The following is a 16347-nucleotide window of genomic DNA, read 5'->3' as shown; positions in this document are numbered from 1 at the left end:
AACAAACATCCAGAGAGTCTAGAAGAAGTTGTCTTTGTGAAAAGACTACCGCTAGTCCCCGTCTAAAAGTCTTCCTACACGTTTAAATTGGCTGCCACCAAGGACTATCATGTCTTAAGCCTGACCGTTATTGCATAAAATCATGTTTTGGGACTGTCTAATTAACCTTATAAAATAAGGATGGCGTAGGTGGGCTATTGGGTTATTTTGTGTGGAAAGAATTTCTTTTCCCCACCTATTCTACTGTGATCAAAGGTGGATCAAAGGTGATCTTATCTTAGGCGACTTGTCCTCAATATCTTGACATACGCACAACTGGTGCATGACCTAGTTGTTAAATTAATGCGATGTAAGATTTTAGATGTTTTTTTCATTCTTGCACTGTTTGCAAATTATTCTTTCTCTAAAATCACCCAGCCTCACCCTAAAAAGCTTGGATCTCCCCTAAAGTTAACTGATTTGCGGATCACAAGTTTATTGTTTGATTTAAATTAAAACTGAAGCTACGCTTCTAGCCCTGGGTGATGATGATAATAATAATAATAATAATAATAATAATAATAATATGTAACATTAGCAATTATGCATGACCTCTTGTTTCAACGAACCACGAAATTCAGCCAAATTAGGAAATTACAAAATACCCGTTAAATTAAGAGAAACATGAAACTTACCGCTTAAAAACTTTAAAGGAAGGTTAAAATAACATAACAGAAACAACAGATGTCACGGATAGGCAAAACTGAAGAAGATTGAAACGGATTGAAAGTAGGATTTTTGAAAGCTGTTCAGCCTAAAAGTTTTTCCCTACTCCTTTCAACTTTAAAAAAAAAATGCTTAGGAGATATATATTTGTTTGTCTCGGATCTCTGATTTTGCCATTTCTATGTAATTTCTTTGTTTACTTTAAGTTCCATAGCAATTAAGGGCAAGTAATTGGCAAAATTAAAGAAAATGAACTGGACTGCCGTGACACAGTCCCTTTAATGAAAAGAGTAATCTGCCAGTGACGCTAAAAAGGCGCACAGAAACGTGTTTAAGCCAATGTGATGATAGGTTATTGATTTGTCAGGCTTTAAAAGTGCACTACCAATTGATTTTTTGACGTTTTCATCCAATAGAAAATGAGTTTGGTCCCAGTTTCCATAGCCTTGTTGTGGTGCCTTTTGACCCAGTACGCCGTACTTACAGGTAACTATCGGCCAGACTTATCATCATCATTATTTTTAACTTGATTTATGACATTATCCAACGTAATAGCCGAGTCCATTCCTAGGGCCTAGGGTTATAATGAGGTAGAAGTGTATTTGATAGAGAATGTCCTTCTTAGGATGTGAGATGTTCCAAGTAGTGTGATCTTCTGTACTTCATGTGTTTGGATGTTACCCGTCCCAGGGCTCCTGACTACCGGAATTTTGTGGCTTTCATACCCCACATTCTTTCAATTTCGATTTTAGGGTCTTTATATTTGACAGTTTTTTTAGTTACTTTAACTGAAGTGTTGTTTTCAGTGGGGATGGATATATCTCAGTAAGCAGGCAGCTTCTCTCCTTTTTGTTCTTAATATCGATGTCCGATCTGTTGGCCTTTATTTCACGATCTTTCTTTATTAGTATATCGCACAAGATTATTATTATTATTATTATTATTATTATCATCATCATCATTACCATCATCATCATTATCATATTCATTATTATCATCATTATCAATATTTTATTAGTAGTAGTAGTAGTAGTAGTCGTCGTCGTCGTCGTCGTCGTCGTCGTCGTCGTCATCATCGTCGTAGTAGTAGTATCATTATTATCGTACTGTCCACTGAAAAAGCATTGTAGCGATAAAAGGAGAGCAAAAGGGGTGGTGCAACCAATGTCTTAAGCCACCTTAATTACTAAGTAATAATTATAAGTCATTTCCTCTTTAAAGGTTCGACGTGTCCAGAGTACCCACCCCCAAGGAATGGTGGCGTGACTTGCAGGTCCTATGGGAATGTCATGGACTGTAAACCCTATTGCGGATACGGATATGAATTTTTGTTTCCTCCCTCGACGTATTACGTTTGCTTTGGTAAAGACTGGTTTTTTTTTGTTGGTCATCGTCCGATTACTACGCCTTTGACCGTCCAAATGCCATGGCCCGATTGTGGAAGTAGGTAGTCATATTATTATCTTCTTTAACTTGATTTATGCCATAATACAACATAATATCCGAGCCCATTCCTAGTGCCTAAGGATAGAATGAGGCAGAAATCTATTTGATAGAGAGTGCCGTTCTTAGGATGTGAGATGTTCCTAGTAGTGTGATCTTCTGTACTTCATAAATTTTGATGTTACCCGGGTTGTATATATTTCTCCAATCCTTTCTGAATTAGTCCCAAGGCTCCGGGCTATCACTACTGGTATTGTTGTGGCTTTCATATCCGACATTCTTTCAATTTCGATTTCAAGGTCTTTATATTTTGACAGTTTTTCAGTTACTTTAACTCCAGTGTTCTTTTCAGTGGGTATGGACATATCAATAAGCAGGCAGCTTTATTATTATTATTATTATTATTATTATTATTATCATTATTATTATTATTAATTATTATTATTATCATCATTACGAGTGATACTGGTAAAAGTAAATTATAATTATTTTACACTATAATATATAGGTTTAGCAAGGGCTAAAAGCGAAGCTCCAATTAATACATTTATAATTATACTTGGAGTTATGAAAACCGGGTTAGCAAACATTTTGTAATTTTTCTCAACTCCCCTGTCTAGTAGCTTGTTTACTGTGTTGTTTGCTTATGTCGTTTTTTTTTTTTGCTTGTTATGTGGTTAGGGATTTGTGTAGAAGTGGATGTAGACAGAATAACTATCTTACCGCCGCTCCGTATTTTTTTTCCTTGCCCACAATTCTTTGTTTAACACAAGTGACAGTTATTTGAAATCAGTGCGCGCCCAAAGCTGGTTTCGGTGCCGTTTAGCAGTTTAGTTTTAGATATTGGTCACCTTGAGAAAAGTTTCTCGGGGAGCATCATGTAAAGATCTGAGATGGGACAATTGCAAAGTTATTACGATTCGCAGAGTCTGCATCATCCAATATCGTATTGTATTCTCGTTTCATTTGCCTAAACGGATCAGTCACGCTGATCCGGTCTGAGACAGAAAGGTACGATATTGTTCACTTTTCTAAGATGACCGCTAAGTCTTTGACCTTGGGAACAGGCTCTTAGGAGTCAAATTAATTAGGTGGGAGCAAAATTGCAGGTGAACTTTCACCCAGGCCAAGACTTTTTTCTGGTGTGAAAACAAGGCTAAGGTGATCGGCCGACCGTGTGACTCTACATCCGGGAACTTGAATAAGACGAGTGTGAGAGAAAAGTCCAGAGGTGTTTATCTGACGATAGGCTGAGTTTTTCCGAGTTATTCGATGATATTTCAGTTATGATTATGCGTGGTTGTGGATAGTCTTATCAGTGCGTCGAAAGTGTGTGATTGTGTGATTTCCGCATGGTGTTGACAGGTATGTGATCGCGTGGTTGAACTGCAGTTTGGCAAAAATATTTTGTGCCAGCCATTTATACTGTTTCATCGGTGATTAGCTTGGCTGGTTGTACCTTGGAAACGCGACTCGCGACTTAGGAAAATTAGATCTAGGTCCAGTTTCAGCGGGCTCCAATGGCATTGAACCATAGGCCGATTTGGTTATCGAACCGCGAAAAAAGTAGTGTTTTTCTAATTATTTAAGTTGTTATGTAGGCCGTAACCAGGCACTCTTTCGCTGCAGTTCACTCAACTTAAAAATTTCTAGACAGAAATAGGGAGTTTAAAATGCGGAGATCACGGACTACGAACTACGGCTGGACGAGCGTTGTCCTTTGTTGTAACACTGGTTTGAGTCGTGCAAAAATAGAACGTTAAGATTGCACTACAGACAGTAGACTACGAGAGAAGAGGCGGAGAGGGAGACAACACGCAAAGATTTTCTTGTTTTCATAACAGTTTTCAAAAATGCAAGTCAGTTTTGCATGTGATCTTATCTTTAGGAGAATGAACAAATTCTTCCATACTTGAAGGAAGCAATTACGTCGGGTGAAATTGGTGGACAAAGTTTTGGTTACACAGGTTTTGTTTTTTTCGCCCATGAATACTTATGTCAAATATTAAAGAAATAGACAGAAATAGTAATAGCTCATTTATTAGATTTAGAAGATTGACTTCTCCGACTACTGATCTGATGTAGTTTAAAGTATTGGAATGCCGAGTTTCGATTGTCTCGAAGATGTTTACATCATTTTCATCCAGCAAAAGCGATACAAAAACTCGTATAAACAAAGGTTACACAAGTAGAAAGACACACTAATCAGTTCGAACAAACATTGAAACTTTTCAAGTTTTTCTCTTCTTTTCTTTTCTTTTTTCCTTTTCGCAATAAATCCATTAATACTCTTACAGGCTTGGTCCATGCCGGTGATTGTTTAAGAAATTTACGAAGACTCTATGAACCATCGATCTCTCGGCTATCCAAACTTTTCATCGGTCGGGGAAAACATTAACACAACATTGTTTATCATTATTTCCATTGTTTTAGGTTAGGGTACGGTAGCAAACCAGTTTGGCCTTTAGCGTTTAATAGAAGAACTGCTACATGATCTCTCTCTCCCCAGAATGAAGAAAAACAATATGGCCGCCAAATACATCCTTTTAGCTTTGAAAGTTCTCCTTTATTAACAAACGTTAAACATTTTCTTCGGCAAACAAACAGTTAACGTGAAAAAAGATTTTACAAAAGTCTCAAAAGTAGGTCTCCTTTTCGATTTTAACTTGCAAAATTAAATATCGGTCAATTTACGCAACTTTTAAACTTCTGGCTCAGTTTTCGTTTGCTTCTAATTTGAAAATAGAATAATAATTACTCAGAGACAATAGAGCGTAAAGAATTGTCGAGAAAAAAAACAAAAACTTGCAAATTGAAGATGAAAGGTACTTTAAAAACGAACTAAAACATTCAAAACACTTTGATTGCGTGACTAACGACGTCAGGTCCCTCTTTTGGCCATGAAAAAAATTATCAAGTAGAACTTCACTTTCTTGCAAATTTTCTCTGCTCATGTGTGATGAAAGATTGACTCTCTACAACCCTCTGCCTTGTCTCCCGACTTTTTCGCTCATGTTCATTACCCCCTTAAATTTTAAATGCCGGAAGTAAACTGGTGATATTTAAATGCCCCACACAACTAAAACCTCAAATATGCTATTTGTTTTAACTCGTTAATGAAATCTTGTCACAGCAAACAAAAATCACCTATGTCGGCGATAGTCACGTGAATGATGACGTCATTTCCTGAGATATGACATGGGAAGATATTTTATGGCAAATGTTACCTTGCTGTGGTCTGTCAGTCTTCTACGTATAAAATTGTCAAAGTTATAAACAAAATTGCCTCAAAGGATTCTGGGATAATTTGTATCAAAATTATAATTTAATTTTGAAATTTTTATTTCTTATTCTAATACCTCATCCTTCTTCATAGCCTACAAATGAAGTGTTGGACATGCCTAAAGAAAGGCCAATTGTTACCTTCATTTAGTTATTCCGGTCCAGAGATCATGAGTCCATTCACTCATTCCACGTTAAGTGGGTAAATTACCATTTTTTGGTGTCCATGGCAAGTTTTGGGGACTCAAATTGTTTTCCCATAATCATTTCGCTGAAAAATACTTAAAATATGCCCAAATAAATAGCGACAGTACCCCTTTGTGCTCCTGTAGACAGTAACTTTGAGGGAATCAAGGCCAAAAGTGTCCAAAAAATGCAATTTTGCTATGTCCACAGAGAGGGTGGGTATAGAAGGTTACCGTATATTTTTGCTTGTCGCCTTATACTATGGAAACTAATCAATGCAATGTCTCGGGAGGGACCTAAACTAAAGTCCTACTGATCATTTGTTGCTTTTAACTACAGTGAACTGGTGTCCGCTATTTTTATGAAACTTCCGTTACCGATCTGAGGGCAGATCACAAATGGCCTAGAAATAAATACTGCGAATGATTTACATCGGGTAAATATTACTTAAGTTTGCTCTTTTTGATACGCAATGCAGAAAATGCAGAGCAGAAGCCCGTGGAAAGAAATTCCCTCTCACAATAGCAGGATTCAGGGTGAACAGTTAAGGTTGTAACTTCCGTTACTAATATTACAGCAGGAAAAAATGAAAAGTGGGTCGTGCTGATTTTTGTGGTGACGGAGGAGCTAGTGAGGATTATTATGGAGTATGTTTGGTTTTTCCGAGTTATTAATTTCACTTCAAGATGTAACAGAAAAGGTAGAATTGTAACTTCCGTTACTGTAACTTCCGTTACCAAGAATTTGTCCGGTCTCTAAAACATGGGATAAACGTCAGGAAAATTTCAGGAAATGCTGTCACACGATTGCCCCATCAAACAACCCAAGCCTTGATGACATCTGGTGAATATTTCGTCATAAGTAACCCTCATACGTGTGCCATTGGTGAGATACCTCTCTGTCAAGTGTGATAAGGGAATTTTAGCTGAGTTTGTGGTTTGACGAGTTTTTTTGCATAGTTCAAAGAAGTTTATTTTCCTTTGAAGTATTTCTAGGCAATTTAGGAATATAAGATGAAAATGGGACAGGCATCTTGATCAATTTATTATTTTTTTTTAAAGTAACGGAGGTTACACAAAACAGGAAGTGGATTATCTGAAGCTGTTTTCGCTAGTTCAACCCTCTTTTCTGTGAATGGACCTTACAACATTCATGTATTACAATTCTTGTACGAATTCTAACAGATTACCATGTATCTATTAATTTTTTTTTTTCAATTCAATTTATTTTGCTCATTTTGTTGTTTTTAGCCTTGTTCCACCCAAAAATTCCAAAATTTCATCCAAAACTGTTTAGCATTAATTCAATTCAATGGAATAAGTCATATGCATTGTTATTTAAGACGGTCTGTAATCCCAAAATTAAGTAGTTGGAACAGAAATGAAATATTACCTTCCTTCTGTAACTTCCGTTACCGAAACTTATTTGATAATCACTCGTTTTCTACTAGGTCACATGTTTCCAAACTATAAAAAAGGTAAACAACACTTTCTTTCCTTCACATTTAGCAAAATAATGTTTAGTCTGACGGCTTTTTTAAAGAAAAAACATTAAAAAAACACAGCAATTTTAAATTCTCAATATTTTGTTACGTCAGACCAAAGTACACCATGGCAGAACAACTTGACTTTTTCATTCCTTGAGCCACTGACTTGTCTAAAATGTAAAACTCAGATCTTAGCCTTCCACGGATTTCATTTTAAACGTTTTATAGTATGCTAAATTAAAAAAAGCATACTATAATGCAACACTGTGCTGTTTTAAGCCATACAAAATATCACACTAGATGCTATTAAATAACAGGCTATAACTTTTTATAGACAAAAGATATGTTGACCAAATTTTGGTTTCTCACCCTTCAATAATGTATCTTTCGGTTAAACTAACTACTTGTCTGATTTGTTGACCTTCGATTTTTCGAAAATCCTTGGCACAATTTACCCACTTAACGTGGAATGAGTGCATTGTGGGCTTCTGGTAATCCAGTAATAACACCACCGTAAATCCTCTATTAAGCCCCCCTCTCAAATAAGCCCCCCCCCCCCCCCCCCCAATGATAATGATAGACTGTATTAATCAATCACGGCTGTAAAACTTCCTCTGGAATGATCCCGAATGTTTTTTTTTTTTTTACCAACTGTAAGTTCAGATTTGATTCTGGTCCTCGGCTGCATGACCTTCAACTTCTCGTACTTGAGCTTTTCCATTTTGTATTCTACGTCCTTCGTCGTTTCTAAATTAAATAAGCCATAATTCCTCGTCTCTATTAAGTCTCCCTCTCCCTACGTCCGCCTATAAGCCCCTCTCCTACCAATTATATGCCCATCTACCGGTAAAAAAAAAATGTTTCCTATTTAATCGTCCCCCTTCCCTCTGATGAGCCCTCATCTTGCTTATATTATAAATTCAAAAAGTATTTTGAATAGCTTGTTCTGAAATACTTTTTAAGGCCCAGGTCAAGCGTCGAACCTTCCATGAGACCAACCAAACACTAATTTGGGTCGACCTCAATTAAGTTAAGATCGTCTGTTTGGTCAGACGTCGAGCTTAGAACGCTTCGAACCAATCAACTGAATCAGACCCAAAAGCAATTTTAATTTATAGTTTTCTCTCAAACAAAGCTAAATAAACATTATCACACAAATTTTTAATTTATTAGTTCTTCGCATGTGAAGGTCGACGTTTGTCCCGAAGAAGATCTTCAAACATTCTATCCGTCTAAGAACGTGTTGGAATATCCAAACTCATTCAGAAGAACTTTACTGAGCCAGACTTCGGACTTTTCATGAACCTAACTCACCAAGCGTGGTTCATCTCATGAAAAGTTCGACGCTTGGCCTAGGCCTTAGTCAGGTTATAAGCCCTCCGAAAACCACTCACAAAGTTGTATGAGCCCACAGTTTCGTTATAAGCAGACGTTTATGGTATATCAAACATTAATTGAAACTGGAAGAAAATATTTTGGTTTTGGAAACGTTATCCTTTTTCCCCTTCAGGTTACTTTCTCTTCAGTGATACGTAACAAAATTTGGGGTATAAAGTTTTGCAATTCTGCCTTTTCTAATTAACTGCAGGACGGCCCTCAATCCAGTTATCTGAAGATCATTCATCTCTTTTTGCTGGTAAAAAGCACAGTTACAGTTGCGTAGTCGAGGGATGGCCTCTACCAGTAGTCAGGTGGCTTAAGAATGGTCAAGAATTGCAAAATGATGAGATTAACCAGAAAACTATCATAGAGAGAAGGAGATCAGGAGAGGAGCTTATAAATGTGACCCTACATATTCTTGATGTGGACATCCAAGATTCTGGAAATTTTACCTGTGAAGCTACGAACAATTTCACAACTGAGAACCGCAGCTTCGTCGTTTCTGTTTCCTGTAAGGCGTTGTAGGTAGTGACAGTTGGTAGAGGAAGACAACAATTTTGCATCAAATATACCTTATTCACGATCCATGCGATCTTTCCACGCGCTCTAGGCCACCCTCTTTTTTTCTCCGTTTAGTGTCGTGACACCGATCCAAATTTTTGTCATTTTTCAAAAAAAAAAAAAAAAAATTAACGACGTAGTTAAACCATTTTTCACCTTAAATAATTCCTTTAATCTGAAAATGCCGCATAGTAACAGCATAGAGAAAGACAGGAATAAAAAAAGGAACATTTTTTGCAGTATATTGTGCATTTTGTTAATCCAAATATGTAAATGTTAACTTTTGTTGTCATCCTGGGGTACCAGACCTCCTATTCGGAGACTTCCTGTGATTAGGTTTTTTTTTTTCAATCCGACCGACCGACCTAATATAAGGAAACGCATTCGAAGCTAAACGAAAAAAAGGGGGATTGCCTTAGGATTGATGGGATTATGCCAACTTTACGTGTCACGTTGTATTCCAGGGGGTAAACAAAAAGTAAAATTTGCCAATATGAGTCATCGCGGTCGAGTTTGTTTTTCCTCTCAAAACGGAAAGACGATTTAAAGTCATGCAAAATGTACGGTTCGAGTTTCGCAAGTTTTACGTCATTTGCTGTGAGGACATCATGGTGGCTACAGTATCCATGAAAAGTAAAAAAATAATATCTTCCACCCATACTTTTCTATGTTTGTCTTTAAGACAAGAAGCTGTTAATTTTCTGTTGTCTCGAATAAACATGAGCACGAATTCTTGTATTGGCAGATTTTATCACATTTTTCTTTGACATTGCTTTTTTTCCCATCATTGTGGGGAAAGATGGCGAGTATCGTGAATTAAAAGGTATATTCCTTGGCCGAGAAGAGCCGAGCGAAGCTAGCAGGGCAAGAACATGCAATCGACCAGCGAAGCTCTTGCGTGACTTCTCACGATATCGCCCATATGAAAAACTTGCTCACAGTTCACTGTTTTTCAATCCCCATTTCTTTCTTGGCCCGACAGCTAAGTTAAAACCTGCGCTTCCTACCAGGAAATCAGGGCCGTATTCAAATGCCTGTATTATAAAACTTTGCTAAGAATCACGTGTCAAAGTAGCTGATTTATAAACAGAAAGGATATTAGATACAGGCATATCCAAAGAACATTTAAATCAAAGAGGCTAACTAGAGAATGACATTCTCAGTTATCAGATCAGCAATCCTTTTGGCGGCGCTATGGTCTGGATCGATCCGCGACGCCACCGAAAGGATTGCATATAAGCGAAAGTGAATGGAAAATTGTCAGAGAAGCCGATAAGGGAACGACTCGTCTCGCAGACGGCCGGTCCGGTCTTTTGATGTTCTCTTTAAACCATTGGTATTTCTTACTTTTTCACAACAGGCCCACCAGCACTACCTGAACTAAAGGCGTTTCCTCCTAATATGGGAACAAATGGAAAGGTTAATTTGAGCTGCGAAGCTTACCATCTGGATTCCCAAAAAATAGCTTCTTACCAATGGAAGTGGATGTTTAACGATAGTATGGACATAACAGACCTTTTTGCAAACTATGACATATCCATCGCGTACTCTCCGCCTAATTCTTGTCAACAAACCAAAGGTCTTGTCACTCTCCAGATAGCAGGGGTTAACAAGCACGACCTTGGGCAATATAAGTGTAAACTACTTGATCCTGATACAGTGCTAGCTGTAAAAGACATTCCATTACTGGAAGATGGTATGTTTTTTTGTGTGTTCTGTCTAATTGGCTTTGTAAAGTAATCAGTAACAATCTATATCTCACTCAATACTTTTCGTACTCGAATAAGCTCCACTTCAGACACAACATCTAACAAACTTATTCATGTTAGCCAAGACCTTGGTATTACGGAACAGAAACATGTCATCATTGGGTAAGGCTATACATAGAGGGATAAGAAACTTTAAGGCAACAAGTTGTCTTTGACTCATCAAACTCGAAAACTGTACTTTGCTACGTTTTTACTGAGAACCATTTTTGCGCGATAGTTCCTCGCTAGTTTTGTTAACGTTGTTGTTCTTATTTCTTCGGGGGACCAGAGGAGCCCGCATCCTAATCGTCGGGTTTTCCATTACGACTGGGTTTCACGTATGTGGTAGCCAGCATTCATTTAGCCTTTTCCATGCTGCGAGATAGTCGGGTCCCCTGAATTGAGAAAAGGTAAACACGAAAATAAAACGCGAGGAAACTGGGGAGAACAGGGGCTCCTTTCCTTTTCCTCTTTCCCGCCCCGCCAACTTTTCGCGTACCTTTTTCTTTCGCGTCTTCCCCCAATATCTGAGAGCCTGGGAGAGGCTAGCATTCATTTGGACATCCAATACACTAATAATGAATGGAATGCATAGAATGTAATCTGATCACGCGCGTTTGATCTTCAAGAGCGTTTTGATTATCGGTCGATCTCTCCCGCAATCCCTAAATCTTTTGTCATTACTAATTTACTACCTTATTTTTAGTGAACTCCAAGGTCCCATCCCGTCCTGAGATTAAGAATTTATCAACCATCAATTGCGGACGTAATATTAAAGTGCAGTTGAAAGAGCCATCTTCAGTATATGTCACTGGGTATCAGATGATATTATTAAATCTCGCGGATGATTATGAGCAAGAATTCAACCTATCAAAGAATGTTCGTAATAAAGAATTGGCTGTACAAAGTAATACTGCTTATGAATTACAAATCAGGGCGAAGAACAGTATGGGATTCAGCCTTTGGACAAGAGAAAAATGGACAACAACGACAGGTAATGAAGATGATAGGGGCCCTTGATCATCTTACGTTAAAAATCCCCAGAGAAAGGAATCATGTATTGTCTGTAATATGATTTGTTAGACCGATTTTCGTATGACCTTGAAAAATGGTTTCGGTAAGTGCTCGTCATTTGTTTTATCAGCCAATGGATGAAAAGATCAAAACATGGCCTCTTCGTTTTCCCGCCAAAGAAAACCCTAATATGGAGAAGCCATCGTTCGATTGGCCAGTCGTGTTACAGTATGACGTTAAAGCGAATATCGATTGGTTTCTCGAAAATTCTTCGCGCATAACGTTTTTTCAGCCGAGTATTCGCTTAACCAACCAAAAGCCACGCGCGTTTGTATCCGTTCGACAAACCAATCAAATCGCTCTATTTTCGTTCGTTTGTTGTTTCTGTTTTGTTCGCGCGTTTTCGGCATTTCAAGGTCATACGAAAATCGCTCTAATCACAAATGACTACAAACCAAATGATTAACGCACATCGAGGTAAAGTATTAAAGTATCGACACATGTTATGTAACCTCCTCCTCCCTCTTCAGGTTTTAATTTACAAATTGGGTTGTAAATACCGTAAATCGTCTAATAAACGCCCCTTTTTTTGCAGGGTTAAGCTCCACCCCTCGTTTATTCCCCCTTTCCACTCCCCCCTAATTCTTCACAGCCTCATTAATAAATGATAGAGTGTATTAATTAACCACAACTTTATCACATTGACTGATCCGGTATAGTTTATTCCAAGCTTGACATTTGGATTTGATTTTGATACTCGACTGGGTGGCCAAGGTACCCAGATTATCATTAGAAAATGTACTGAGTATAGTGCCTCGATTCGCGAAATAAAACAAGTCCCCCCTCTCTACTAACTCAATACCCCCCCCCCCCCCCCCCCCACCCCACGTTGGACCCACCTAAACGTGCTTGAAATAGATGAGCTGCCGGAAGGGGGGAATTAAAAGAAGATTTGTGGTCAGAGCAATGTTCCATTTTCTTGCTTTTCAGATGTACCGGAAATGATGGAATTTTCAGCCAAACCAGAAGGCTGTTTTGCAGCTCTTTCATGGAGAAATCCCTCACAAACCAACTGCCCGATAACTAGATATACAGTTCATTTTAGAGAAACAGCGACCATATCAAATGGGAAAACAAAATGGCAAACAAAGAATTTGGGAAAGCAGAACAAAACGGAGTATCGCCTAAAGCTGAACTGCAGCAGGACTTATGAAGTCATGGTCATTGCATGGAATGAACGCGGAAGTAGTATCCCGGATGAGAACATGGTGACTGTGCGTACAGAAACCGGTATTGGGATTTTCTGTTATATACATTCTATCTTAAAAATAACTCTCAAGTTAATCCTTTTGGGCTCTAGTTAGCCTGTGTGACAGGCGTTAAAAGAGAAAGGGAAATGGGGAATTCGGGGCTGCCTAGAGAGAAGACTCGCGTAGAATTCTCCATTTCTCTTCCCGTTTTAACGCCTGCAACGCGAGTACCAACGTACTTTAATTTAGCAATTGGTACATACGTCCGCGCGGGTCAGTGTCGAGATATAAAGTACGCGGGAAGTTTGGAGAGCACGAAAGAGGCGTAAGAGTTGCTCAAGGCGCACTCTAGAGCAACTCTAGCCTCTTGAGGTTCGAAGATGTACGAAAGCTTGAGTTTCATTGGAGTTTATTAGTCAGATATTTTACTGAGCCCATAAGAAAAGTACTTTGTTTACTGTTGTCATTATTATTATTATTATTATTATTATTATTATTATTATTATTATTATTATTATTCTTTTATGCTATTTTATTTTTATAATTGGTTTAATTTATTTTTTTCTAAAGGAGTACCATTCCAGCCAAAATGGATTGAAATCGTTGAAAAACAATGTGGAAAGTTTAAAGTCACATGGTTTCCTGACACCTTGGACTCTGGAGGAGGACCAACGAGTGGTTTCCAGGTTCGGGTCAGGGAACACACTGGGCAATGGTTTAACTGCACAAATTTCCTATCAAATAACAGCTGTTTGCTCAAAGATTTGCAGAGCGAAACTGAGTACGATATTCAGGTCCGAGCTATAAACCAGAAGGGACCAGGCGAGTGGGCAGTGAAAACAAAACCGACGAGTCTTATAGGCAAGTGCACTCATTTAGAAAGCCTAAATGCGGAGCTCCAGTTAAATAGGTAACCGTGTACTTGAGGAATGTGCTTGATAATAATTTAAAAAGAAGTGAAAATTACTTCACTCTTAGGCGCGATCGCGGTCTTCGCTTTCAAATTAGTAACTGTTCATTGTTCAATCACTATTACTTACCACGATTAATGTTATTTACCATTGTTTTATATCCTTGTGATAAATTTCGAACGTCAGTTCTGAGTACCTGCCATTAAGAATTATTCGCACCTTTCTGGTACCATTGCTAAACTGAACGACCCAATCCTTCTACTTGTTTTCCAATCATCCCTCCTTCCATCGATCTCTTCCGACTTATATTTTCTTCTTCTTTTCGTCTCGTTTTTCTTTTTCTTCTTCTTGTTCTTCTTGTTCTTCTTGTTCTTGTTCTTGTTCTTGTTCTTCTTCTTCTTCTTGTTCTTCTTCTTGTTCTTGTTCTTGTTCTTCTTCTTCTTCTTCTTCTTCTTCTTCTTCTTCTTTTTAATTTGTGTTTGTTTCCATTTTTCGTTATCATGGAACATCAATTTTAAAACACTATTATGTTTTTGCACAAAATAAAAAAAAATTGTACTTTCTTGCTTTATTTTATCTTACATTACTTTTAGATAACCGGTTCTAATTTGAGAGCCCCGGAGGCAAGCCCAAAAGTGAAAGTGTTGAGTGTTGGAACAGCCTTACAAGATGCGATAACTGAGCAGGTGTGTAACAGCGTCACCTACAAGGGAAGGACGATAGAGGTTACTTGAGATTAGGCCATTTGCACGATGGTGTTAGTTTCCCTTGATATCTCAGTTTGGTAATCCCAGCGGAGTTAAGATAAGAAAAGATCAAACTTCCCCAAGAAAGGAAAACTCTCAAGGATTTTAGTAGTAGTGGTAGTGGTGGCAGCGGTGGGTGGTGGTGAAGGTTGTTGGGTTTTGGGTATTGGTGGTGGGTTTTGTTGAACGAGGTGGTGGTGGTGTTGGGTGTTGTTGTTGGTGGTGGTTAGTGATGAAGGTCGTGGTAGTGGCGTTGAGTGTTGGGTGTTGCTGGTGGGTCGTGGTGAAGGTGGTGGAGGTGGTGTTAAGTGGTGGTGGTAGTGGTGGTAGGCGGTGGTGAAGGCTGTGGTAGTGGTGTTGGGTGTTGGTGGAGGGGCGTGGTGAGGGTGGTGGGTGTTGGTAATGGTATTGGTGTATTGGTGGTGGTGGGTAGTGCTGGTGGTAGTGGTATTAGTAGATTACATTAGCTCTTTCTTATTTTTTGTATTACTAGTATTATGTCGGCTTTTGAATCATTCTATGCTCACTTTTAGTTATCAAATCATCTACTTAAATCGCATTTTACATTTTACTCCACCACTGGCACACACCACAATTTAAACTAAACCATGATATACTGTGAGGTGGTCAACTGTTGAAGGGACAACTTCATCAGTAGCACAAAATTAGGTATGCTCTATCGAATGTCAAGATAAACACTCTCCAATAGTTTAAAAATAGACTGGTTGATTGATAGGATGGAATATTAATGGCAAGCAATGGAGAGGTCTTTCAAGGAAACGCCGATCTTTCGAATTCCTTCGAAACGACGAACCAAAGACAGGTGGATTTTGATGGTGAAGACAAAAGTGACATTCCCATGGTAGTTTTTTCGCCACCGAAACAAGAGGAAGAACCTGCTAAAGACGCAACTTTCAGTGACTGCGAAGATGATTGTGAGTCGTTTTTCCCAACAGATCCAATGTCTTTCGCTTGGCAGATAGCACGTGGCATGGTATGGTATTCAAAGTTTCGAAAGTATATTCTTCTATGTCTATCAATAGAATAAATTATTCCATCACGCGGCTTCTGAAGCCTGAAACCCGAATAAACTGATCCTGGTTCTCAACCTATCTCAGCTGTAGAATCCCAGTTCTCCAGTTTAAGTTTCCCGCTAACTCCAGCATTTCAAGTGGCAGATATATCTTTCTAGATCACTTTTTTTCAGTCCAGTTTCCACCCTTATACGTGTCGTCTATGCAGCAAACTTCTGTCTAAAAAGGGACCCTGACGTTGTAGATCTTCAAGCTATTTTTTTCATTTCACCAGAATTACCTCTCTGAAAAGAGCCTCATTCACAGAGATTTGGCAGCAAGAAATATTCTGGTTGGACATGGTAAAAAGCTGAAGATTGCGGACTTTGGTTTGATGCGCGAAATGTATCATGAAGTGTACGAAGTAAAGAAACAAAAGAAACTGCCAATTAAATGGATGGCGCCAGAGTCAATCTATGAAAAGATCTTTTCTTCCCAGAGCGATGTGTACGTATTTCGTTTTTTTCAAATTTAATAACACTTCTTGTATTTATACCGAATAGTTTTAAGGTTTTGATCACAATATTCCAAGGTTCTTTCAGTTGTAAGCTTACACTTCATC

General features: G+C 38.3%; 1 protein-coding gene across 1 annotated transcript; it reads left to right on the top strand.

Annotated features, from left to right (window-relative positions):
- The first annotated feature begins 1124 nt into the window (after positions 1 to 1124).
- LOC140948820 (neogenin-like) lies at positions 1125 to 15553 on the top strand. Its single transcript, XM_073398095.1, has 9 exons — positions 1125 to 1191; positions 1927 to 2067; positions 8691 to 8993; positions 10404 to 10739; positions 11498 to 11785; positions 12796 to 13095; positions 13626 to 13916; positions 14560 to 14652; positions 15449 to 15553. Exons 1-8 carry the CDS (start codon positions 1125 to 1127, stop codon positions 14571 to 14573), a joined length of 1740 nt encoding a protein of 579 aa, XP_073254196.1. The 3' UTR covers positions 14574 to 14652; positions 15449 to 15553.
- The last annotated feature ends 794 nt before the right edge of the window (positions 15554 to 16347 follow it).

Source organism: Porites lutea, chromosome 9 (assembly GCF_958299795.1).
Source record: "Porites lutea chromosome 9, jaPorLute2.1, whole genome shotgun sequence".
Taxonomy (NCBI): Eukaryota; Metazoa; Cnidaria; class Anthozoa; order Scleractinia; family Poritidae; genus Porites; species Porites lutea.
The sequence above is the reverse complement of the archived record's forward strand: the minus strand, read 5'-3'. Positions and strand labels throughout refer to the sequence as shown.

What these genes read in the sequence shown, in the direction of transcription:
- LOC140948820 (XM_073398095.1), top strand. Translation starts at nt 1,125, where the DNA reads ATGAGTTTGGTCCCAGTTTCCATAGCCTTGTTGTGGTGCCTTTTGACC. An exon ending in CATTCCATTACTGGAAGATG is followed by an intron (nt 10,740 to 11,497) that starts GTATGTTTTTTT and finishes CCTTATTTTTAG; the next exon opens with TGAACTCCAAGGTCCCATCC. An exon ending in AAAATGGACAACAACGACAG is followed by an intron (nt 11,786 to 12,795) that starts GTAATGAAGATG and finishes CTTGCTTTTCAG; the next exon opens with ATGTACCGGAAATGATGGAA.